This window comes from Stegostoma tigrinum, chromosome 3 (genome assembly GCF_030684315.1).
Source record: "Stegostoma tigrinum isolate sSteTig4 chromosome 3, sSteTig4.hap1, whole genome shotgun sequence".
NCBI classification, from domain to species: Eukaryota; Metazoa; Chordata; class Chondrichthyes; order Orectolobiformes; family Stegostomatidae; genus Stegostoma; species Stegostoma tigrinum.
The window spans coordinates 64,750,969-64,776,564 of record NC_081356.1 but is presented as its reverse complement, the minus strand read 5'-3'; the positions used below and the strand labels follow the sequence as shown (position 1 = coordinate 64,776,564).

Genomic DNA, 25,596 nt, shown 5'->3' with positions numbered 1-25,596 from the left:
CGGAAGAGGTGAGCAGCAGCATTTTTTAAAAAAAACAAAAAAACAGCTGCCACTCGGCTCAGGATAGGAGTTTTGGCTCAGGATATAAGCAGGTATGAGTTGGAGAATTGGAGAGTGGGAGAATCATCAAGAATTTTGATCAGGGAAATGGTAGACATAGCAAATTGGAGGCTAGGGAGTAGACGATACTGCTTCAAATGGTGCTGATCAAACCATGTGACCTAACTCCTACTGGGACATGATTTTAAAACCAATTTCCTTCACTGGACCAAAGTACAAGCCTCATTGGTCAGTTTATGTTTTAAAAAAAAATGTTAAATGGAGCCTTGTTGTACTGGGGATTCAGTCTGTAGCATTTCTGCTTTGTGTGGATCATTACCACAACACACGTATCATTTAGCCATTGTGAAATCAGAGGATTTCTAAAAAAACTTACGATTTTTACAGGCACATGGTGCTTCCTTGATGCTGAAATGCTTTGGTACTTTATGAACCAAATCTCATGGGAATCGAAAAACAATCCCTTATAAATGAGAGTATATTCTGATATCTAGCTCTGTAACACAAGCCATTTGAAGAAAAGATTAATGTTTATAAAAAAGCAACTAGTTATGTTTAGAATGCATTAAGTGCTAGAATATCTTTTTAAGTTGTGCTTAAATTTTGTATTGCATTTTAACAAATTTGTAAATCTTAGGTTGTTTTACTTGCATGCTGGTGTAAACATTGACTGGAGCTGTATTAACTGAGGTAATTTGCTAGAGAAATGAAATCTGATCTGCATTTTGGATATGTATTGTGACATGAAACGTTGCTTGCCACATAATAGAAAGTAGTAAATGTTTTAGTGGGTTTTTCATGGTGATTGATGGATTTCCTTGCTGCCAGCAAATACGCAGAAAATTTCAAGTTTTTTGTTTCAATATATACTGAGGGGGGGGAAAATATGAAATGCAATCATCTCGTAACTATTATTATTAAAATTGTTCTCTTTTACAGAAAATCCAAAGGAAGGGAAGCAAGATACTTTCCTTGAAAAGTTAATTACACAGGTTATTAAGAATTTACAGGTTAAAATTACGAATGTCCACATCCGTTATGAAGATGATGTGAGTATTTAGTTCATTTATTTAAACACTGAGCTTGAAAGATGATATTTGTTTTTATTTGTTCCTGTTAAAACCATGTGAATATACTTGACAAATTTAATTGCACAAAAGAAATTTTGTCTCTGTGTTAAGATCACCATGTCTTTTCAGTAATATACTTGTTGTGAATTAATTAGTTACAGCAGTGGAGAACTGCCAGAGTCCTTTAGTTTTCCTTGTTGCCTCCCCCGCAGGACATCAATTTTACTGAGATCAAAGCCTCCACAGCAGATCTAAACCTGCAAGTATTGGTAATACATGGCCTGTGCAGCTGTGCTCACTGAGTGTTTTCTGCTAGGCAAAACATTTTGGTAACTGATACTCATAGTTCTGAACCTGAAATTAGCTGTTTCTTCTGTGCTGTAAGGAGTTTCTCTTTGTGCTATTGCAATCGCTAGAAATTCCGAGATGTGGTGTTTGAGAATTCTTTGAGTCTGAGCCAAGAAGTGTGAAACAGATTTAAATCATGTACAGCAAGTTAAATAGGATGGAGGGAAAATGAAATGGGATTGAGGAAAACAGGAGACAGAAGAATAGTGTTAAGTTTTTTTTTATAATCTTTATGAAGGAATGAGATTCCATACTTGACAAAATAATGAAGTTTACAGGGCCATGTCGATGTTTACCTACTCTGGTTGCAACGGTCATACTGTTGTGGGCAAGTGCTCCAAGTTCACACCATTGCGTGATACCAGGACTGGTAGAAGGAGATGTCTCAACAGCTCAACAACCAGCTTTGTTTAATTTCACTTGCATATGGCATAGTTTGCTGTACAATTTACATAAGCCTCATCATTATAATTTCCAGGCCAAGAACTACTCATTGGTCATAATTTTCATAAGGGTGAGACTTGATGTGTTACTCGGTTTTAGTTTGTCACCATGGGCTGGAGTTTCCTATTCAAAATTTGAAGATAGGATGATGGGTTCTCTGCTGAATGAGAAATTGAGGTTTCAGTTAGTGGCACCACTGCTTTCTGTGTGAACATCCCTGATAGAAAGGGGCTGGCTTTGGGATGTCTCCTCCTTCCTTTTTCCTACTTCTGCCTCTTAACTGGTCACTGGTGCAAGGCTGCACCAGATCACCACAAATCTTGATGTCTGCTCGGTCACGCATTGTTGTACTCCTTGGAAGTCGGTAGTCCAGATGAAGTGATGACGACTTAACACACTACTAATATACTTTGTGATGTTTTGTGTAGCAGCATGTGCTTAATTGTATTTGGGCAGATCATGTGAATGGGCTGCACATTGGAGTCACCAGATATTTGGCCAACAGCATTTGATTTGATTTGTATGATTTATTGTAGTCACATGCACCTAAATACAGTGAAAGGCTTTGTTTGCAATTAGTACAAGCAGATCATTGTAAGCAAGAGCATAGGGTGCTTAGATAGAGTGAGGCATACAGGTTACACTGTACAGGAGGTACATGAAGCAAGATCAACATTATTTGAAGTTAGGGAGGTCCACTCAACTAGTCTAAAACTTACAGGGAAGAAGTTGTTCTTGAGCCTGCTGATGCATGTGTTCAAGCTTCTGTATCTTCTCCCTGATGGAAGAAGTTGTTGGAGAGCAATGCCCAGGTGGGAGAGTCTTTGGCAGTCTTTCCATGGTAACAAGAAGTGTAAATGGATTAAAGGCTGGGTTCTGTGATGGTCTGGGCTGTGTGTATAACCTTCTGTATTTGCTTATGGTCCTGGGCAGAGCAGTTACTGTAGCAGGCCATTATGTACCCGATAGAATGCTATCGATGGTGCATCTGCTGAAGTTGCCATCCTTTTTGCTGTAATGCAGCTGAAGCAGCAGACTTGCATGATGCCTCATGGGGAGAGTGTGCTGGAAATCAAGCCCTGCTACTTATTCCTGGAATTGTCAGAAAAGTTGAATAAAAATGATCAAAATATTCAAAGTCCCTGTAGTTTTCAAACTTATCTGATGTGTAATAACAGAGAAAATAGACCGGGTTTTTGAATTTAATGAGTTACTTTTTCTTATAAATAGCTGTTTATCTGCAATTAGAATCTATGAGCTGTTGATTTGTTTCAACACCCACTAACCATTGTACATGCCCCACACATGCCTGCTGCCTGCCCACGCCCTGCTGTCCACACGCCCACCCCCACTACCCTCATGCCTCTCTCACACCTGAACCCCTGCCACCCACACGCCTCTCGTATTCCTCGCATACGCCGCATACACACTCTTGCACTATCTGAATGGCGATAGATATCGTTGGGGACGTGCAAGAGATGTGGGTGTCTTTGTACACATATTGATGAAAGTTGGTATGCAAATGCAGCAGGCATTGAATGAGACAAACAGTATGGTGGCTTTCATAGCAAGAGGTTTGGAGTACAGGAGCAGAGATGTTTTGCTGTAATTGCACATGATCTTGGTGAGACTAAACGTGGAATATTCTGATCTTCCCATCTCCTTTATCTGCGAAAGTATGTTATGGCTATGGAGACAATGCAGCGAAGGTTTACCAGACTGATGTATGAAGAGAGACTGGATTGCTTAAGACCATATTCGCTAGTGTTTAGAAGAATGAGGGTGAATCTCCTAGAAACACAGACAATTCTAACAGAAATGGATAGATTAAAGGCATGTAAGGTGTTCCTGATGACCAGGGAATCCAGAACTAGTGGCCCCGGTCCAAGGACATGTGGTAGGCTGTTTAGTACGGTGATGAGGAGAAATTTCATTACTGAGTGGTGAGTCTGTAGAATTCTGTCACAGGAAACTTGAGACCAAAATATTGAAGATTTTCAAAAAGGAGATGGTTATACTTCTTAAGGTTAAACACCTCAAGTAGTATTGGGAGAAAAATGGGAAAGGATACTAAGTTGGATAACCGTTGCTTTGATTTGCTGAGCTGGCTCTCAGGGCTGAATGGCCTATTCCTGCACCTATTTTCTGTGTATCTGTGCATCTGTAGGGGGAGAAAAATTGGGTAAGCAGTTCAATGGCTTCAGTTCAGAGTTTGCTGAGATGATCGTTTTGCTTGCCAGGGTTTTCTGATCTTCAGTCTCTTTCCTCCAAGTTCCTTTTACTTCTTGGGAGGCTCAGGTGATTTAGTATGTTATAAACTGCAAAGTTTTTTGGTTGCTGGTTAACTAAAAAGCTGAGTGGTGGTGAGATCAAGTAAATTGGCTTTCTTCAGGCTTTTAAGTATTTTACTAGAGAAGAAGATATATTGCCGACACATTTTCAAAAGTCTTCAGTGTTGCAAGTATTATTTCACCCAGAAGCTGTACACCACCGACGTGGGATCCAGATTCTTGCCGTTCCTCCTTGTCTCTAATAAGAGAGAAAACTAATATATTAGCTCTCGGAGTAGAGTTTGTAACAGATTGTAAGCAACAAAACACGGTTAACCGTGACAGATTGCAATCTTTCTTTCACTAGAGGAAGCCGATTTGCAATAAACTTACGCAATAAACCTTTGAAATTTTTTTTATTGCAACAGCTCCTGGTTTGTGTGCTTTGACATTCTCTGAAGTGATAGATCCCAGTGGTGAAAGGCAGATAAGTTTCCCATTGTTCTACGCTGATTTCCGTAATCATCATGTGCAGCTATATGCCTTCTGCAAGCTTCTTCCAACTTCCTTATTAATCTCCCTGCTGCTTGGTGTCACAAACCAAATTTATATTTTTCTGTCTATCAGTATTACTGTTGATTAAGCACAAGTGAGCTGCAACTTTGAACAGCTGCAGTATGTATGGTAAAGGTTGAATGGTTTTGGATTTTGACCCAGTGCTAGTGAAGATTTCAGGATGGTTTGTGACTTGAGGTGGTGGTGCGCAAGTGATCTTTGTCCTAGATGATGGTGTTTGCCAGTTTGAGAGATATTGAAGTATTGACAAGTTTCACAATGTATCTCGTAAGTGATGCAAACTTGTAACCCAGGTTTGCAGTGGTGTAATTCATGAAATGTTTGTAAGTGATCAGTGGGGCACCAGTTGAAAAGACTGCTTTGTTGAACCTCTAATGATGTTTGAGTGGCACCTGGCCAGACAAGTGAGAGTAGTTGTCATGCCTCTTTTGACTTGTGCCTCTTAGCTAGTACATTGGCTTTTAGGACACTGGAGACATTTCATTTGCTGCAGAATTCTTAATCTATGACCTGCTAAAATAAAACAAAGTCCCAGAAATGCTCAGTAGGTCAGGCAATATCCAGTGGGAAAAAAAGAGCATTAACGTTTTGAGGTAAAGTTGCACGTGGAGCATGCAGAGTCTCTATTTGAATATTCATTTTTTTTCTGCACAGTTGTTTTCTAACCTACTGAAACTCTGCAGTATTGTCTGTGTTATTTTGCATTTCTACCATCTGAATATTTTGTTTTGTATCTCTGATCTACTTTTGTATCCACAGCACTTGTGGCTGATCCAGTTCAGTTTCTGGTCACTGGTAATACATTAGAATGTTGATGGTGAGGGATTGACAGATGATAATACTGTTAAAGATAAAGGTGGAACTGTGAGGTTTTTTCAGTTGAAGATGCTGAGTGCTTGTTTGGGGAGAAAATGTTACTGCCATGTCAACCTAATATTTTCTCCAGGTCTCGGTGAATATGAGGATGTACTTTTTAATTACTGGCAGAGTTGCAGTGCTGCTGAACTCTGTGCCATTTTAGCAAACATCCCCATCTCTAAATTTAATGGTGAAGGGGATGGTCAGTGACAGAGCAGAAGGTGGTTGGACTCGATACTGCTCTGGGGAACTTCCACATTGAAATCCTGTGCCCAAGATTGACTTGGAGCATAGCATGTCTCCAAACAATTCTTTTCAGGTTCAGGTAAGAAGGCTCAACCACGGCAATTTGCTTAAATATGAGTGTTTATTAAGTAATAATAAATGAATATAGAGAAAAGGAAAAAAACAGTCTCGTGCCCTTCTAGAAAAAGCAACAAGTCCCATGCCCACCTGCCTGTTGGGGGCCCTCTAGACCAGCCGTTGGTCTTAAGTTCGTTCCTGACATTGTTCACAATTCCGAGCCGAAGTTAAGTCCAGTGATTTGGAACAAAACTCAGTCTTCTCTTTTGCAATGGAGCAAACAGACAGCACAAAAAACAGAAGATACAAAAGACAAAACACAAATACAGAAAACAAATTGCAGGTGCTGTCTTTGACTGTAAAGGAATGTTAACAAGACTCCTCTAAGGTCATATAAGTTGTTGAGTATTGTCAACAATTTTAGCCATTCAGTCCATCCCATACAATCTATCTTCTCATGCAGCTATCGAATATCATCATTAACTTTTAGCTCTTCAGCCCATCCTATACAAAGGTGACCGTACGACAGTCAGTCATCTTCCTTTTATGCTAGCTATGTCCACGGCCATTGAAGTATCTTCAATCCCTTCTGCCATTCAACCAATCCACATGCAGACAAAAGCTGCCGTTCTAACAAAGGTCGTCACTCTCACCCTTTTCAAATTCTAGAATTGAGCCCTTTTTTCCTCGTTTGACCTAGGTTGTTGGATTGGAACCAAAACTCTGCAGTTGATAAGTGCTGCTTGATAGCCAGTGATGCTTTCCATTGAATATAAAAACTTTGAATATTGATCATTAGCTGATGGTGCAGAAATGGCTGGATTCAGTTGTCCTTTTTATTTTCTAACCCTTTGCTGCATTTTAAATGGAATGAATATTACATGCATCTGTAAGAGAAACTGTGTGTTTTGTGTGGGAGTTCTGAATTTATTAGTGAGAAGTTTAGCGTCAGCTACAATGCCCCTGTAGCCTTGTGCAATTTTAAATAATTGTAGTACACTGCAAACACTTGCAGAATTATAGCAAAGACAGAAAAAAAATCAATTTGCAGCTTAAATGTAAGCTTTTGATAATCTCTTTAAATAACAATGATGGGGATTCTGTCCTGCTGCCAAATGTGAATTCAACTCTGAAGTTGAGCGTGTTGTTGGAGGGTTGAGACCAAAGCTGGCATTACTGGCATCAAATTTGTTGATGTGATTTGTTTGCTCTGCGTACTTCCAGATTGTCACTGAATATCTAAGATGCTTTCCCTGACATGATGTATGTACAGCTTTCTACTTTTGGAACTCCAAGATCAGCCAAAAATAGATCAGCTGTGATTTTGTAAAATATTAACACGGGCCTGAGTGGCCCATTCTTGCTCCTGTTTCTCATGTTCAATGATCACATCTGTTTTTGCGCATTGAAGTCTTGCCCATTGTCTCTTCCAAATCTGATTTTTTTTGTTTGTTAATGTAGTTCACAGTTCATCTAAAGAGCACTATTGTTCCTTTCAACTTTAAGTGATAATCATCATAACTATAATCTGGTTTTGAATAGCTTTTTTCTCATTGTGAATTATTTTCATAATTCTATTCTTATTTGCAGATCACAAATCAAAACTCTCCATTGTCATTTGGAATTTCACTTGAGAACTTGAGTCTTGAGGTAATGTAGATTTTTTAAGCCTTTTAATTCCTTCATTAGTCAGATCTTTATGGCTCTTCTGCCTGTTCAGTCAAAGATCTTGGTTTCAAAGTCCATTTGTAGATTTGAGCATTTAATCTAGCCTGGAGTTTTAAGCTTGTACTCAGGAATTCTCACTGGTAACTTTCAGAGATGATGTTAAATTGAGGTCACTGGACGTGAAACATTTTAACACTATTTTTCCCTCTGCAGATGCTACCAGACCTGTTGTTTTTCTCCAGAACTTTGTTTTTATTACAGATTTCCAGTATACACAATTCTTTGTTTTTGTTATGTTAAATTGGGGTCCGGTGTACTGTCTCATTTTGGAAGATTCCATGGACTGGAAAAGACTTTACAGTGTCCTTTTTATCCCTTTGTCAATGCCCAATAAAATCAGAAAATTCATTGATGTATTTCATCACTATCAGGGGACCTGGATGTGAACAAATTCGCTGCCATATTTTCTTTACAAGTAAGCACATTTCAAAAACACTGCATCGACTCGGACATTATTGGGCTGCCCTTAGGCTGTGAAGGTGTTGTCTAAGGCCACTCTCTTACTTGACTATTTTCCCTCCCGCCCAGTCATTGAAGTAGTTTTTACGTAATGGATGACCAAACTGTGTCCTTGTTCAAGAAATTTATTTGTGGTTTATTTCAGCTGTAACAAGTTAGAGCTCCTTATGAGAGCCATCATATTAACAGTACTTTCTGTTTCAAGTTGTTCTTGTCCAATCATCTGTCCTGATCGATCCCACTCCAGTAGATTAAGGACAGCTTATTGCGATTGACTGGACCGCACTCTTGTTAATCCAAACTGTTATGAATAATCTACTTCTCATTTCTTGCTCCTCGTTCTTGTGTACTTCATGACTGTTTTAGCCTGTCCGAAAACCAAAATTTGAAACTGGGCTATAATTTCTGGCATTTTAAAAAAACAAAACTTTCACTGGATATGGACATCACCAACTAGACCAGAGATTCTGGAAACTGCAGAAGCTGGAGAATCCAAGATAACAAAGTGTGAAGCTGGATGAACACAGCAGGCCAAGCAGCATCTTAGGAGCACAAAAGCTGATGTTTGAAATGTCAGCTTTTGTGCTCCTAGGATGCTGCTTGGCCTTGCTGTGTTCATCCACCTTCACACTTCGTTGACCAGCTAGACCAACTTTTGTCACTCATCCCTAATTCATCTTGAACATCGTGGTGAATGACAGCTTTGAACAGATGCACTCCACGTGAAATTAGACAGTTAATGTTATTAGGAAGTGTCACTGAACCCAAAATGTTAACTGATTTTTTTTTTCTTGACAGATGCTGCCAGATCTGCTGAGCTTTTCCAGAAACTTCTGTTTCTGTTAGTGTTATTAGGAATGGAATTCCAGAATACTAACCATTTTGGTAATGAAGGAACAGTACTATAGTTCCAAGTCAAGAAGATGTGTGTCTGTGAAAAAGTTGCAGGTGTTTGCCATGCACCCCCTGTTCTTATCTTTCTAGGTCAGTAGTCTCCAACATTTAAACGTGAGAGTACTTCTTGAATTTAAGTGTAACCCAAAACGTAAACCAAGAAAATGTAGAATAAATTGTCTATTTTTGGTGCCATAAAAGTCTAATCACCAAATCTGTGACATTATTGGCAGTGACTTTATATCTCGAGTTTGAGACTAATAGTTGTACACAGCCCATCAAATGGCTATCTCTGGGAAATGTGGAACTAAAGTGAGCAACACAGGATATTAGAAATGGGTACCTTCTTCTGTTGATTTCCCCAAAATCACTGACTTACCGCATAATTTTGTATAGTAATTATCTCTGAGGTGTTATGGACCAGACCAGAACCCCTCAAAATACGTTAAGAAAGTAGCTTAAACCCTAACGTTTTCTTATGTTAACGTTAAATGTAAGGTGCAATTCAATTAATCAAGCTACATGATGTTAAGCAGAACTCAATTTATTCACAAACAAACTTGCTAAAAAAGCTCAACAGGTCTGGCAGCATCTGAAGGAGAAAACTGGGTTAACGTTTCGGGTCCGGTGACTCTGTCTCAGAACCATGTTCAATCCGAAATAATCTAGGAGGAAAGAATATCGAAAAAAACATTGAGAGAGACTGTATCAGTCGGGAGAGATTCACTGCCTTCCATCCCTGCTGAGACCCCAGCAAGCTACTGCCGAAAGCGAACTAAAAATCCTTGATCTAAGAGAGCTTGAGCATACCCTCTCAGGCTGTTTCTATTGCTCCAACTTTTTAAAATTAAAAACCCAAGGTTCCTCAAGTTGTCTGTCTTCTCATAGCCTACTTGGCGCCTGTTCCTCAGTCCCTCTCTAAAGGAAACCGGGGCTAAACATACCTCTTACTACCACAGCATTGTCACAACGTCAACTCCATTGTTTTACACCCGATGGAATTTGGGACAAACGTCATGATTTATTAAGCCACATCTAATCTGTGAATCTATCTGCTAACTTCTTCAGGTGTGTACCGTCATTTTCAAGGCAGAAAGGTTTTTATTTGGTTCCGGCCCCCCCACACCCAATGTTGCCTCCGTACTGAATGTTACAGCACTTTATTTCTTTCAACGGGTGGACCATAAGACCATAAGACACAGGAGTGGAAGTAAGGCCATTCGGCCCATCAAGTCCACTCCGCCATTTAAATCATGGCTGATGGGCATTTCAACTCCACTTCCCTGCACTCTCCCCATAGCCCTTGATTCCTTGTGAGATCAAGAATTTGTCAATCTCTGCCTTGAAGGCATCTAACGTTCCAGCCGCCACTGCACTCCGTGGCAATGAATTCCACAAGCCCACCACTCTGTGGCTGAATTAGACCACAAACCCAATTCAAAATGATTGCATTCTCAGCACTGATCATATATCTGCCCTTTGTTTGCCATTCACAGTTCAGCTCATTAAGTTTTATCTGCAAAGAATCTTAAGTTGAGCATGCATATGTTCTTTGACAGCTCACAGAACACTTATTCCTTGATTTAAGGAAAGTGACAATTTCCCTTGACTCAACCAACTCCTATCAGCATCAAGGTTTAATGCACTGTAGGCTGCATAGACTTCAAGTAAGGATTTAAACAAGCTGTGCTGAAGGGCTGATGCTCATAAGAGAGTTTACAGTCTTATCATTCATTTTATGAATGAAGCCCAGACTTCAATTGCAAGTCCTTGGTGGTTTATACAGTAGCAAGTGATAAAGGAAGGAATAAATTATGCAGAACACAACAAAGCTTGCAAATATACCAAACTTCAGTTGTGAGAGAAGCCAGTTACTTGATAGGCAGGTAGTTCTTAACTGCATAGCTTTTCGATTTGTTTGAAGTATTCTCAGCCCTTGCTTTTTCTTTTAAGGGTCACAGTGATGCAAAAGATTTTTCGTTGCTGTGTCCTTAAATGCTGTCAAGAGCAATCAGCCTTCAGGTCCTGCTGTAGTTGCTGCAAGATGTTTTCAGGCAAAGATTCCATTTACCTTGCTATTGTGGAAGCACCGAATGGCATGCTGTGGATTATTGTTATTATTTCTTCTTTGTTTTTAAAATTTCAATAATGAGTCAGCTGTCACAGTCATTGCTGCTTTAATTGATTTGCATCAGTGAATGGTTTATTTAGGTTTTCCAGAAGATGGCAAATGTGAAATAATGCTTCACTGCAGGCCTTATCACATTGCTGCTGGTTTTAGGGAAAAAAAGGTAGGCTGTTGAGCTTGCAAATTGTCAGGGCTTTGTCCAAAACATACTGTTTGAGGAAAAACTGACCTTGAATTTACTGTGCTGAGTTGTATTGTTCCAAATTGCCCTTTTAACTTCTCAATGTACTTCGAGATTTAAGGCAAACATTCTGTTTTATAGTTGTGAGCAAATTCATTTTCCCATTCTGCATGGAAGTTGTACATTTCCAGTTTTCTTTTGAAATGATCCAGGCTCATCTTGCATCATTATTTACTAGCCAGAAGTGTATTTCTCTAAAGCAAAAACCGATATACTACTAGATACTAGCCTCCAATGGTGAACGCACATTGGATTAACAATTTACTCTACACATGTTAAACAACTGAGTTGTCTTGGCTTTTTGAAAGATTTTAGAAATGGTTTGACGTCATGGTTGGTTGCAACTACAGAGATTGAGTTTTAAAGTTGGGCTTGGAGGCTGCTTTGCTTTGTCGTCACTTCATTTTTGTGGTTCATCCTGGTACTCTGCCACTGGTCATGCTGCTGGTAGACCTCTAGATTCAAACTTTTGGAACATCTGAAATGTTGTTGGCTGTTTGGGTGTGAAGACACTTCTGTGTTGCAATTTATTTCCAACGCCTGGGTCTGTTTCTGTTTCGGTTTCCCAGATATTGGGCGTGGGTCATGGCGTTGCTCCCTGCAGTTTATCTTCATCCTGAACAGACCTCAGAGCTCCCTGCATGATGGTGGCTTCTGGAAACAGAAGACCTACAGTGGCACAAAGATTAATTTGCTCACACCGCTTGGAGGAGCCATTGATGGTGTATTAGAGACTGTGATCTGGTTGATTACAATGTATGGGTTTGAGACCATGGTGCCAAGTTGTGAATATAGAATGAATGATTTGTAAACGCTTCTTAAACTCAAAAAATGATCGATTTGCTTACAGATTGGTGACTGCCTATTGTAAGTAACTTCTCCCCCCCCCCGCCCCCATCATTAAAAAAGAGGTAGTAAAATTTGAAGGGTAGCTTTCAAGAGAAAACATCATAAATTTTTCCTCGAGCAGGTATGGTGTAAATGAAATAAAAACGAAGTAAAATTATTCCTTGAAAATATAGCCACCTCATTTTCATAAAATAGACACCACTGTTATTGAATCAATAAGTTGTAATCAGTGTATGAAAGAAAATCATTGTTTTTTAGGGAGTCGCCTGCTTAAGATCCTGCTTCCTTCATAGGTACTGAAGTAAGCGAGAAGGTACACAATTTAGGCAGGGTGAAGAAATCTAGATCTTCCCCAAGTTTCTGACTTGCATTTTCAGGCTGTCTATATTTTTTGTTTTTGCTGCCATTTACCCCGTCGGAGTTTTCATCATAGTAATTTGGTGGTGGCTGCTTGGGCAAGTGTGTTAGTTGAGGGCAAAGATCACTTCAATCTTACCCGTACTTTTGAAAAGTCTCAACAGAGCCCTCAACTTAATCTTACCCAGAAATCTAATATAGGAATAATCTTTTTTGGTGTGTCTGCATGCTCAAGCTGAATATGACTGTACAACTTCATAGTGCTGCTGAATCCACAACTGGGTTTCAGGACCATCATTGAAGCTGGTCACTGACACCTGGCAATATTACCTGCCCTTATTCTGATCTCATCCTGACTACTATCAAACAGAATAGGTCAGAAATGTATTTCTTCATGATACCTGGATATATTTAAGCTGCCTTTGAAAAGTTTGTGAAAACTGCAGCTTCAAGCAGGAACTCAATATTTTGTGACATCAAACCACAATTTAGCACAAAAACAAGACTGTTTAGTCTCTTTGAAACTCTATATTTCTGAATATGAGCAGCTCACATTCCAGGAAGATGTAAAGCTATTTTCATAATTTCAAATCCTTTTTTACACTATAGACAACAGATGAAAGATGGAATCCATGCTTGCATGATCAGTGTGAAGATGTCTTCAATAAGGTAAAACTTATTGCCATTTGTAACATTAAATGCAAATAATAGGATTTTGATGTGATAGTTCTAATTTAATTGTTTGTGATGATTAATTTTAGCTTGTTCGATTAGACTACCTCTGTGCATATTGGAATGTCAACACCAAAATGTATTCAAAAAGCCATCAGGTTCAGGCTTTGGTGAGTTGACTTTTATATGATAAATATTCTGATTCTGCGCTTTTTGCTGTGTGGGTATGCCCCTGATGCCCTATTCCCTCCCCTCTCTTTTGAATATTTCTCTAATTCCCTTTTGGAAGTTATCACTGTCTCAGCTTCATTCACATTTTAAAATTGTGAAGTCGACATGATCAGAATCATTTAGAAAAAGCATTACAATTTAAGTTACCTCTGGTTCTTTTTCCAATATCTTAAATGTGTGTTTTCCAATTTTTTTATCTTTCTGCAACAGGGGACATTTTCCCTGTTTTTACTGATTGAAATAAGTTCTGAAGTTTTGCATCTCTGGTAGCATTTTTGTAAATATCTCCTGCACCCCCTTCAAGGCCTAATTTTCCTAAATGTGTTAGGATAATTTTGACAGAATGTAACCTCCAATCTTTACTGCCTTTAAACTGCAATGGCGCATAAGATATACTTTGAGCATGCATAATTATAAGAATTTTATCTTAGTTGGTATTGTTAAATCCATAAGGTACAGTACTTTTGGTATGAGAAAGCACAGTGTAGTCTGTATTTAAGTGAATGCATGAGTTATCTTTTAATGCGAAACATATGCAGCTTTTGAACAGTTGACTTGCATTATCCTAATTCGTAGATTTTCAAGCAGGTGGGATTCTCTATTACTTCCTGGATTTTGGGATGATTCTTGCAGTTTCCGATTACAATGCCAGTTTGCAGCAGTTTTTTGAAAATAATCTCCTATAGCTCAGTTATTTACACTAGGGACTAAATTCACGTTAAGCAAACACTTTTTACTGAAGGTAATGTTTGATGTGTGGCTTGTGTACTCTATTAAATGGATGGTTCAACTCCTTTTAAACACCTGAATTTTCAAATGTGTTTTATTCTGATAAGTGTGAACAAATGCTCTTTCTAGTTATTACTGTGTAACATTAAAAATTACCTTTTCAGAAAGACTTAAAAAATGGAGTCTCAAGATTCAACTTTATTCCGGAGACTTACCAATTCAGTAAGTTACATATTTTTACTGTGGTGTGCTTTTTAACATAATGCAATATCCTTAATCATTTCATAAAAGGTATTCCTACAGAGTTTGTGCTGTCTCTTCCAAGGGAATACAATTTCTTAGACTAATCAAAAGTCAGCTTATAGATAAAAATACAAATGTCGTAAGTAGAAACATTAAATTTTGGAAAAATTGGCAGATTCTTACTGCAAACTAATTAAACTATGTGCCCACATAAGGATAAAGAACCAGTTGTTGTGGACTGTGTTGGAACAGAAACATACATCCCTGCCAAAAATCTCTAGCAGGAAAGTCAAAAAGCAGAATTTCTTTGGTAGTAAAAACAGGAAGTGCTGGAGAAACTCGGCAGGCTTGGCAGCATCTGTGAAGAGAGAAACGGAGTTTATGTGTCATTTTCAATGCGACTCAACTACTATTCCAGACCTGCTAATTTTCTCCAACATCTCTGTTTTTTAGTTCAGTTACCCAGCATCTGCAGTTTTATTTGCTTGTTCTTGGGTAGTAATTTCGGGATTATTATCTGAGCAATGAGTAATTTGGGACAGCATCAAACGGATTGAAAAAGTAATTGTTTGAAATTCGCTTGCTGCTTCAGGACACATCACGCCATGTGGGAAAGAAAGGAACTGTACAAATAATGTTAGTTCTAGCCCATACTATTAAATTATTTTGCTTGAAAACAAGCTCCATTCAGTTTCTTCCCTATCATCGTCAACACTGCTCACTTCATGTTGTTTCTGCAGGAAATTCTTCCCCTCCATATTTCACATGCTGAAACTGATTATGTGAACCAGTTATGTAATTCTGTCCATTTCAACTTTTATTGCCAATGTATTCTGTCTAAAGTTCAGATCTTGTAGCTGAATGTAATGTTTCATTCGGAGTCTGATCAAGACTCTGCAACTGACACATAACTCTCTTCACTTTTATAATTCAGCCTTTTAGAAACATCATTCCGTTGATCTTGAGTACTTTCAGTAGCTCCACAATAATCCACATAGTTATCGGTGATGCTTGTACAAAGAACAGAATTCCTTTTTGTTATTTCAAAGTTCCGAGTATCTTATGATAGGGAAAAATTCCAGTCAAATCCAAAGTGCGTGACATTGCTCTTGCCTGCATTGAATTCTGTCATGAATACTTGGTTTGAATGCCAATACTATGCTGCTTTGTAACTTCCTTGCTCCTATTTGTGCAATTCTGAACCTCCTAGCTTAATGTTGTGTGCATCCATCCACGTCATTAACATTTAGCAGAGTATTGTAGATGTAGAAATACGGAATATAAATAGAAAATAGAACTGTTCAGATTGGGCAACGTTTCTGGGAGGATAAAGCAATAAATGATTCAGGTTTTCACAATAATACCTATGTAACAGGTTTCAAGCAATGCACTGGTAGAAAAAGGACAGGTGTAGAAATCTGATTTGTTCTTTGTTCTATGCGTAAAAGAAATTAAACTACTTATAAAATCATGGCACCTACCTACATTGTAGGGATGTTATCCAGCCCATCAACTCTGCACCAACCCTCTGAAGAGCATCCCAACTAGATCCCCACATCCCCATTTTACCATGGCTAATCTACCTAAGCTGCACATCATGGGGCAACTTTGCGTGGCCACTCCACCTAACCTGCACATCTTTTGGACTGTGGGAGAAAACGGAAGGACCTGGCACAAACTCCGCACAGACAGTCATCCAAGGCTGGTATTGAACCTGGGTCCCTGGAGCTGTGAAGCAGCAGTGCTAACCCATTGTTCCACTGTACTTGCTTCACAAAATCCTTTAGAAGGTTAAAGGATTTTTTTAAGGGTAGAATAACAAGTTATGCTGTCTAATTTCTCATTTCGCATTGGTTTAATGCTGAGTGAGAGTGATTTTCTCTAATCAGGGTGCTATTAGGGCACTATTAATATATGGACAGTGCATCATGTGAAAATAAGCATTTGATTTGAATTTGCAGCACAGATTTGTCAGAATGGGATTAAGTCTCTCTCGGTTAAATTATGAGGGTCTGGTTGTATAGGTGCATTTGTCTTAAACAAGTCTATAGAGATGTTCCAGAGTTCCACAAAATTGAGTTTGGCTAGAAGTGAGCAAACTATAACTGAGAGGCAAAAACAGTGTGTGGTTGTCACATGCACATTACAGAATGGGCTGGCTGTCTTGCCTAGGAGGAGTTTGCAAACAGGTGCGTGTCGAGAGTGGTACTCAGGCCATCAGGCAGACCTGCAGTTACCAAGAGAGTGGTGGGGGTATCAGCTGAGTTCACCTTTAGTTTAAAAACTGCACTCTAAAACATTTGAGCATGCATATCGTGCTTTGAGAAGCATGAATACCCACCTCATTGTTAGCTGTATGCAAATAAATAATTTCTTTTATCCCTGACTTTATCTTTAATATTTATGAGTGCAAGTAGTTTAATGTTACATTTGTGCAAATATTGACTCCTTTTTCCTTTCTAGCTGCATGTCATCAACAGGTCAGAAATTGTGTGCAAACTAATGAAACAAGAGAGTAGCAGAGTTGTGCCTAGATCTCTTTAAGGGACATTGCCCTCAGTTTCCCCTGGGCTGTTGAACTTCTGTGAGTGAGGAAGGCTGCTTACTACAAATGAAAGGACATAAATTTATCTTGGTTTTTGACACTTGGATACTAACGTAATTTGAGAAATAACATTTCTATGCAGAATTTGAACTAATGTAACTTTCAACTGTTTTTAAACTAAGTTTTTCAGCCATTATCTGCCCAAGCTAAACTTGAAATGAATCCACGAGCAGAAGTTGACTTTGCTTCACCAAAAATGAACTTGGAAGTAAATCTTGAAGATATAGCGATCGAAATAAATAGGCCTCAGGTAATAATTGTGGGTTCACAGTTTGCTTGCTTTCTATGTAGCACATTCTGAACTTTCATTATTTCAGTGAATTTGTTTCCATATTTGCAAATTAATGTGGTAAAATCATTCTGATGAAGTAAAACAAAAACAGAAAAAGAGTTATGAGGAAGGGTCACTGGTCCTGAAATGTTAGCTCTGATTTCTCTCCACAGATGCTGCCAGACCTCCTGAATTTTTGCAGCAATTTTTGATGTCCAGCATCCGCAGTTCTTTCTGTTTTTTTTTCCTGAGGTAGTGAAATGTGGTCATGCCCTGTAGGTTACTGCTTGGTGTAGAATTTGTGCTAAACTTAAAAATATCAAAAATATATGTTTGTACTGGAGAGAATGTAAAGGAGATTCACAAGGATCTTGCTTGGGATGAGCATTTCAGCCGTGCAGAGGCTGGATAAGTTTAGGTTGGTTTCTTTGGAGCAGAGAAGGCTGACAGGTATGAACAAAATCAGTAAGAAGCAGGTGATCCCTTTTAATCAAAGGATCGATTAGATAAATTTCATAGTTCAAGGCAGGAGTTTTAGAGGGGATTTGAGGAAAGATCTTTTCATCTAGAGGGTGGTGCTCAGGAATGCTCTGCCTGGAAGGGTAATTGAAACCCCTTCCTTTTAAGAAATACTTGGATGAGTTGTTGATGTGTTGTAACATCAAATGCGGAAAATGGGATTCACTTAGGTTGTAGTATATTTTTGATTGTATAGGCTCAATAGGCTGAAGGGCTTCTACACTGTACAGTTCTATCATAAATGAAACCACATTGTTGTTATTTTTTTGAAAAGTTGCAATAAAATGATACTTGGGTATTACAATAATTAAAATTTTAACAAATAGGTATCTCTAGCTGAATCATTCGCATATAGGTAGAAGTAGGGCCCAGGACAGGTTGTACATCAGAGCCCAGTCACCAGGAGCAAGGCTTGGAGGGTCCTGCTTTGCTTGGGGCAGGGCCAGGCATGGTAATGGGATCTATGACTTATGCCCCTGCCCCGAGGTTTGAAGTTCTCCTCTGCAAAAGACCCGTTTCAAAACCGTCCTTCTATTTGTTTATTAAAGAAATGCACAATTTTACATCTTGTAAATGTTTTCAGAATGAAATAGCCTTCATGCTAGACATGCCAAATTCCTCAATGTTCTTATTTTTATTTATGATTAAACTTAAGTTAAAGGGGACAATTGAAAATCCTTTTGTGGTTGCTAAAGAGCTGCTGTTGTCCGGTAGTATTGCTGAGGACTGTTTCTTATAAAAACACAGTCAATTTGAAGTAGTCCAAGAATTGCTGTTGTAGATAAGCACTATCAATGGGATTTAGTGTGTTTTAAGGATGTTTTGAGGTGTGGGCTGGCTGAGTGAAATCTGGGAAAACTAAACCTGGCATTAGATCTTCTAAAAGAGACTTGACATATCAGACTTAAATGGTTATAGTTTGCTACATGTTTCATTAAAGGAACAAAAGTTGGCTATTCAGCCACTTAAAGTCTGTTTTGAGTCCTCTGAGCTTCGTGTTATTTTTACTCATCAGCTGTCCATATCCTAGGACATCTTTTACCTAATTTCAGAACTAGTACGTCCATTTTGAAAACTTCAGTTAACCAAACATCGCTCCTTTTAGGGATACAAGTTCTAACAACTCCATTGTCAAAAAATACTACTTGAATTAATTTATAAATTTCAGTAGTTGTATTTTTAGAAGATGCCTCCTTGACCTTGCCGTGTCTGTGGAAATTGTTCCTTTGGCATCCACCATCGTGAACCCCTTGATTAATAATAATGTCCCTCAACTTGAAACTTAATTACATACAAACCAACTTTATTGCTTATTTAATTAAGTCCTTTCTAACCCTTGGTGCGGTCTGATAAATCTACATACCAGGACTGCTAGTGTAAATTCATGTAGGATTGTGAACTTAAAGGTTTGTCCAATCAATAACAACCCATCATTTCATACAATGAATTTGGCAAATCGATAGATGCACATAATGTATCCCCTTGGTTGCCTCTTATACTCAATAACTCTTTCAAGTTTTCATAGTTTCTTCTTGAGCTCAACTTTTATACAGCTGTATGTAAGATGACTATATAATTCCTTGCCTGCTTTGTGCACACATATTTTACTGTTCAATCTGTTCGTTGTGTCTGAAATGTGAGGCTGGTCATGGGATCAGCACTTCAGTTGTGCTTCAGAGTTGTATTCCTTTCAGTTAGGATAAATTAATTCATTTCTGACTGATATTATGCTAGAATGTGTTCCATCTGCATCATAAGCAATTTTTCTCATGTTTCTGGCCACACGGGTTGCCTTAATTATCTTCAGTCCCCCCATTCAGTATCCATTTAAGAGTCAGTTGCCTTCAAAACTGGTTGGACTTTACATTAGCTATAATTGTTTGCTGAAACTATTTGTTTTGGTGCAAAAATCTATCTTATACCTCCTACGCGTTAACTGTATCCATTAAGCAAATACTGCTGTAAATCTGAATAAAACAAAAGTGCCATAAATATACAGAAAGTCTGACAGCACCCCTACCCCTAATCCCAACTCTGTAGCACACCTGAGCAGAACACTCTTGATTGTTCACTGTCTCCTCTGTTGACCACAAGTCCCTGCACCCACATGTCAATATTTCAGCATGTTCCACCTTGCACCACAGAATTTACAGTGGGCAGCTGCTTGCCTGAGTTGGAACAGAAAGCAGACTGGTGCAGATCACCTTTTAAACAACCTTGAACTGGGTGCCATGAGATCCTCATGGCACTACTTTTTATGGAAGGCCATCATTGAAACCTTTCATAGTCACAGCAAGGAACCTAGGATCGAGAGTAGGCCATTCAACTCTTCAAACCTGACCCACTAATCAGTTAAATCACAATTGATCATTTGTCCCAATGCATCCTTTTCGCTGTGTCCCTACATCACCTGATATTCCAAGTAGCCACAAATCTACTGATGTTTGTTTGTCTTTGATCAAACCCAATAATTTGAACTTCCACTATAGCCTGTGGAATTGCTACTGTTCTCGGTCTAGACTGACTGGCTGGAGGGTGCATTTTATCAACATCCACACTGTCGGACCCTGTAACCAAAAAGAAGGTGCAATTTAGTGGTAGAATGAATGAGGAGATGCTACTCTCCCTAAAGTGGCCTGAGGCAAAGCCCATGGATTAACCACGTCTCCAGCATTGTGTTTGCTTCAGTGACAAAAGATCACCTCATTAAAATGAAGTTCTCTGCAAGTGAGATTTATTTGAATCACAACAATATGTTATGTTTTCATAAATAACCTTATTTCTTTTCCTTTGAGTAGTATCTTAGCATCGTGGAGTTACTTGGATCAATTGATATGATGACACGCAATCTGCCATATAGAAAATATCGGCCTGATGTCCCCTGTCACAGCAATGCTAGGAAATGGTAAATATTTCAATTTGATGGTTTGGAAGCAAGCAAGATTACTTAAAAGAATATGGAATAGAAACTTTCTTTAAAAAAATGTGGAGAGAAATGGATTTTGACTTTGCTTATTAATTGAATTATTGTATTCACTGAAGTATGTAAGGCAATAATATGGTAATATTATTGTCTGGATGATGTTGCAACTGAACCAGTTCATGTTCAAATGCAGCAAGACCTGGACGGTGTCCTGGTTTGGACCGATAAGTGGTCAATGGCTTCAGTGCCACACAAGTTCCAGGCAATGAATAGACCATCTTCAACAATCTAACTGTTGCCCTTTGAATTGAATTATCACGACTGAATCCTCCTCGATCTACTTTCTGGAGGATATCATAGATCAGAAACTGAACTGGGTGTGCTATTATAAATACAGTGGCTACAAGAGGAGATCCAGAGGTTAGGAATCCTGCAGTGTGTAATTCACCACCTGATTACTCAAAGTTTGTCCACCATCTTCAAGGCACAAATCTGGAGTGTGATGGAATGCTCCCAAATGCTTGAATCAGTGCAGCTTCAATTACTATCAAGAAACGTGCCCAGGACAAAGCAGCCTGCTTGATTCAAACCACTTTGATAAACTTTCACTCACCTGCAATCATGTGTACCATCTACAGGATTGCACTGTAGAAATTCACAGCTTCTTAGCACCTTCCAAACCCAAGAGCGCTACCATCTAGAAGGACAAGAGCAGCAGATACATAAAGCACCACATCCTGGAAGTTTCTCATCATCCTGACTTGAAATCTGTTGCTGTTCCTTCAGTATTCCTGGGTCAAAATCATGCATGCTGGTATCGGATTGCTTTGGGTCTACCTACAGCACATTGACCGTAGTGTTCCAAGAAGATAATTCACTTCCGACTTTTTGAGGCAGCTAGGCATGAGCAATAAATGCTGGCATAGCCACAAACTCCTTCATCTTATGAATGAATTCCAGAGAAGGATAAGAACATTTACCCTAAGACTTGTATAAAAATATATGCTGTACTGTAGAATCAGTGATGCAGTTTTTGAAAATTTAAGTCTTTACTCAAAACACTAATACCTAATTTGGTCTGACAACAATTGCATTTTTATGTTTGCATTTAAAATTTGCAATATATACATGTGGACTGTTTAATGATATTCCTGGATTTGTTAAAATTGACTTGATGGATTAAATTATGTCCCTCTATGATATAATTACTGTTATCCCTGGAGCAAAAAGCATAGATTGAATTATTGAGTGAATATATCTAATATTTTGGGATCTGAACATGTGTTTTGATGTCATGCAAGACTTTCAGTACAGGATATTTTTTGTCCAATGTAATTTTGAGCTAGTTGGTCAATTATGTTTTTATTTTGTATACTTAAATGAACAGTAATGAATGTAATAAACTCTTTGGAGCTAGTATGAAAACATTCTGCAAAGTTACCAAGTAGTTAATGATGTGAGATTGTGATGCTGTGAGTTGCTGTACTACCATTTGAGAATCCAGCTGAAATGCATGCATTGTTTTGCTGCTTGATATTATCTGTTAATACAAGCTCTGGTTTTCTATTAGGAAGAGTTTTATTGCTGCTCTTTACATACCAAGTAAAAGAGTTACAGACACTACGGGCTTTATGATCAAGATATATTTTACCATGGCAAGTTTTTGGCACAGAGGTTTAATGGAGAAAATTCTGTAGCACACTCTATCTGCCCACTGTGTAAAGTGCTACATGTAAATATGTAAAATCTGCTCTCAAATAGTTTTTCTCCCACAGTAAAAATGTTTGTTTAACAAATGAATACTTTTAATGCATTGAACTGAGCTTTAAAAAGGCTGTCTTTGACAGTTGTTTTGTACCATAACATTTAGGAAATAAAACATATATTAATGGATCTGTGTCTGGAATTTGGCATTATGTCAAAACATGGATGAGTACGCTACAGGGATAACTGAATTTTTGATTTGAACAGATATTTACTGTAAATTGTAATATATGTGTTGATGAGGTTTGTAAACTTATAGACCCCATAACTCTTGTTCTAGCTTATACTCTGCCAAACCCAACCTACACTTATCCCCAAATTTCAGCCTGCTACAGTCACATTTGTAATCAGCCTTAGTTTTTCTCCTACAAATGCACGTTGTGCCTACTGCACGTTTTATATGGATCATGATAAATTCTGTAGGCCGTAGAGAATGTGTTGCAAGGTTTGCAGGAATTTATTTGCTTTGGAGGCAAATGACATTCCAAAATGAGACCAGCCACACCTACACCAGCGTTTCATTTTCATACTTAGCATTCATGTTGATCTTTCATTACTGGAGACATTTTATTTTAAGGCCCATTTGTGTGCTGGCATCTAGAGTAAATATTCTTTACATATAGAAGAACTAAAAATTCTGTATTAATGATGACTTGTAATCTGTTTTTTAAGAAGATGTTGTCATGCTTTTGCATAATCAGGTGGGCATACGCTATAAATGGCATACTGGAAGAGAATATAAAACCTGCACTTAATGCTTGGTCATGGAGGCACATTCGAAAGCACAGACAAAAATTAAGGAATTACAGGAGCCTCTATAAATCAAGAATCAAAACCAAGAAACCAGATGAAGAACTTATCAGCACACTTGAGGTTGGTGAACTGCAAACCTTTTTTTATATGAAAAGTTATTTTAAGCAATATAACTAATTTAAGGTTAATTCTAGAAAAAGTATGGCATGATACTTGATAAGGTGCAACAAAATGATCGACTTAAAAAGTTTTGTAGAAATTTTTAGTTTTTAACTTGTGAAAGTACCAACCAAAAAAATCCATGCCCTCACACTCCAATTTAATTACCGGACTGTAGCTGTTTCCCCGACGAATCAAAATTTGTATTATGGTGACACTGTCTTTACTTCAAATCAATGAAAGTTTCAATAGACTTTGTGTCTGTGGTAATAAAGCATTCGAATTGATCCAGTCCTGTTCTGAACCAATGTATTTACACAAATGCACTTCTAATAGGAGTACAGGACACTAGCCACTTTCTCCATTCTAGTTCAAGATTACATGCAGAATCATATTGCATGGGAGAAAGCCATGCAATTGTCTGTCCCAGTTCTTTGAAAGCGTTATAATTATCATCCCACTGCCCTTTCCCAATAAGTGATTCTAAATCTTTTGTCATCTTTCAAATGTTCAGTTAATATGAAAGTGTTAGCTGATGGAAATACTGCACAAGTCAAAACCCAGAATAAAGCCTTGTTTGATTATATGTTTAACGTTTGCATTTAGCTACTATGGTAGTTTAAACACTGACCATATTCACAACAAACAAAGAAAGCTCTATATATTTATATATAAAGTTATTTGTGATAGTTTAGAAATGTCTTTGGTTGGAATTTTGTTGTTTCCCTCTTAGCAATATCCTTTATAGGTGATCAGTCCCACTGAAGTGTCATTCTTATTTTAAGCCTGATTTCTTCCTTAGCTGAGTCTTTCCAGTTTTGATGTCTGTCAGATGTTTGTCCTGTTCTGATACCCTAAACCTGTTCTAGCACTCCAACTTATTTTTAATCAAATCTTAGCTAATACTAGGTGAGATGTATCAATTTTTGACTCTCTTGTCCTAACTGTTAAATACTGGGTAATCACTTTTTCAGCATCCCTTTCTGATGCGGTCCTCCTATATGTAGCCATGATCAAAAATTTGAAATAATCCACTGTTGTATGTTCTACTTCCAAAAAATTCTTAGCAACATTCAAAACCTAATCTATGTAATATATTTCACAATACTTGCTTTTTTCAAATGCCCAGTACCTCCCAATTACTTATTTCTTTATAGATTCACGGATAATTCTTAATTTGAATGAATAGCCATGTTGTTAATAGCCGGAAGACTGTAAGGGACAAGTTGGCACCCAGAATGAAACTTGGCTTATAAAATCATAATGAGAAAATATCGAGGGTGTTGAAGGTCTAAAACACACAAATCTCTGGAGAAACTCAGCAGGTCTGCAAGCATCTGCAGGGGGCAGAAAAGTTAACATTTTGAGTTCAGTGACCCTTCTTCAGAACTCTCTTGGTTTAACTTATGCCATTGTTAACCACATTGGTTAATCACTGAGTATGTTTACGTGAGGCTGACCGTCTTTGAAAGAACGTAGTTTATTTCATAAAAGGGGAAAAGTCTAGAAATCTGACAGTTTCAAATGATCTGATTGTAAGTTGAGTTTCACCTTTTTTCCCAGCATTTTCTTTTACAGATACTTGATGTCAGTCAATTTTCACTTTTTTTCCATATTAATTTACCTGACATTTTCCAGTTTTGATAACCTGCACACTTCTTCCCAGTTCTGATGACATAAACCTCTCTTCTGTTCTGACAACTTGAGAACTTGTATACAAAATCTCTCTGCGTGGAGACTTCATAAATTGAAACCCTTCAGCTAAAAGAAGGCATTCTCCTGGACTGAAGCCTGATTCTCTACTGAACTCAAAAGAAAAAAAAGAACCTTAATGGGCTCCAGCCTGTATTTCTGCATATGTCATGAAATTTCAACTTTGTAAGCAAGTCGTCAAATTAACAACCTGGGCTCTGAATTTAAGTTATATGCTTTCCTGGAAATGACATTTCTAGTTCACTGCTCTAAATGACTTTCTGACTGCTTTTAAACAAAAATTATGTGCAAAATTGAAACCACAACTTTTTTTACTTCAATCTTGATTCCCAAATTATGATCGCATATTATGCGTTGTCACAAGTGTAATTGTTGAGATGTCTTCCGTCGTTCTTTCAGGTAGTGCATTGCAAGTAAAGGTAACTTGCT

At 38.1% G+C, this 25,596-nt stretch overlaps 1 protein-coding gene across 1 annotated transcript in view; it reads left to right on the top strand.

The window, feature by feature from the left end:
• Positions 1–25,596, top strand: part of vps13a (vacuolar protein sorting 13 homolog A) — a 379,786-nt gene that overhangs the window by 43,253 nt on the left and 310,937 nt on the right. Inside the window, exons 6-13 of the mRNA XM_048527513.2 lie at positions 1,000–1,109; positions 7,520–7,579; positions 13,195–13,254; positions 13,347–13,427; positions 14,382–14,439; positions 17,188–17,315; positions 20,654–20,760; positions 23,244–23,415. Of these exons, the coding sequence (XP_048383470.1) occupies positions 1,000–1,109; positions 7,520–7,579; positions 13,195–13,254; positions 13,347–13,427; positions 14,382–14,439; positions 17,188–17,315; positions 20,654–20,760; positions 23,244–23,415 (776 nt within the window). The remainder of the gene's footprint in view (positions 1–999; positions 1,110–7,519; positions 7,580–13,194; positions 13,255–13,346; positions 13,428–14,381; positions 14,440–17,187; positions 17,316–20,653; positions 20,761–23,243; positions 23,416–25,596) is intronic.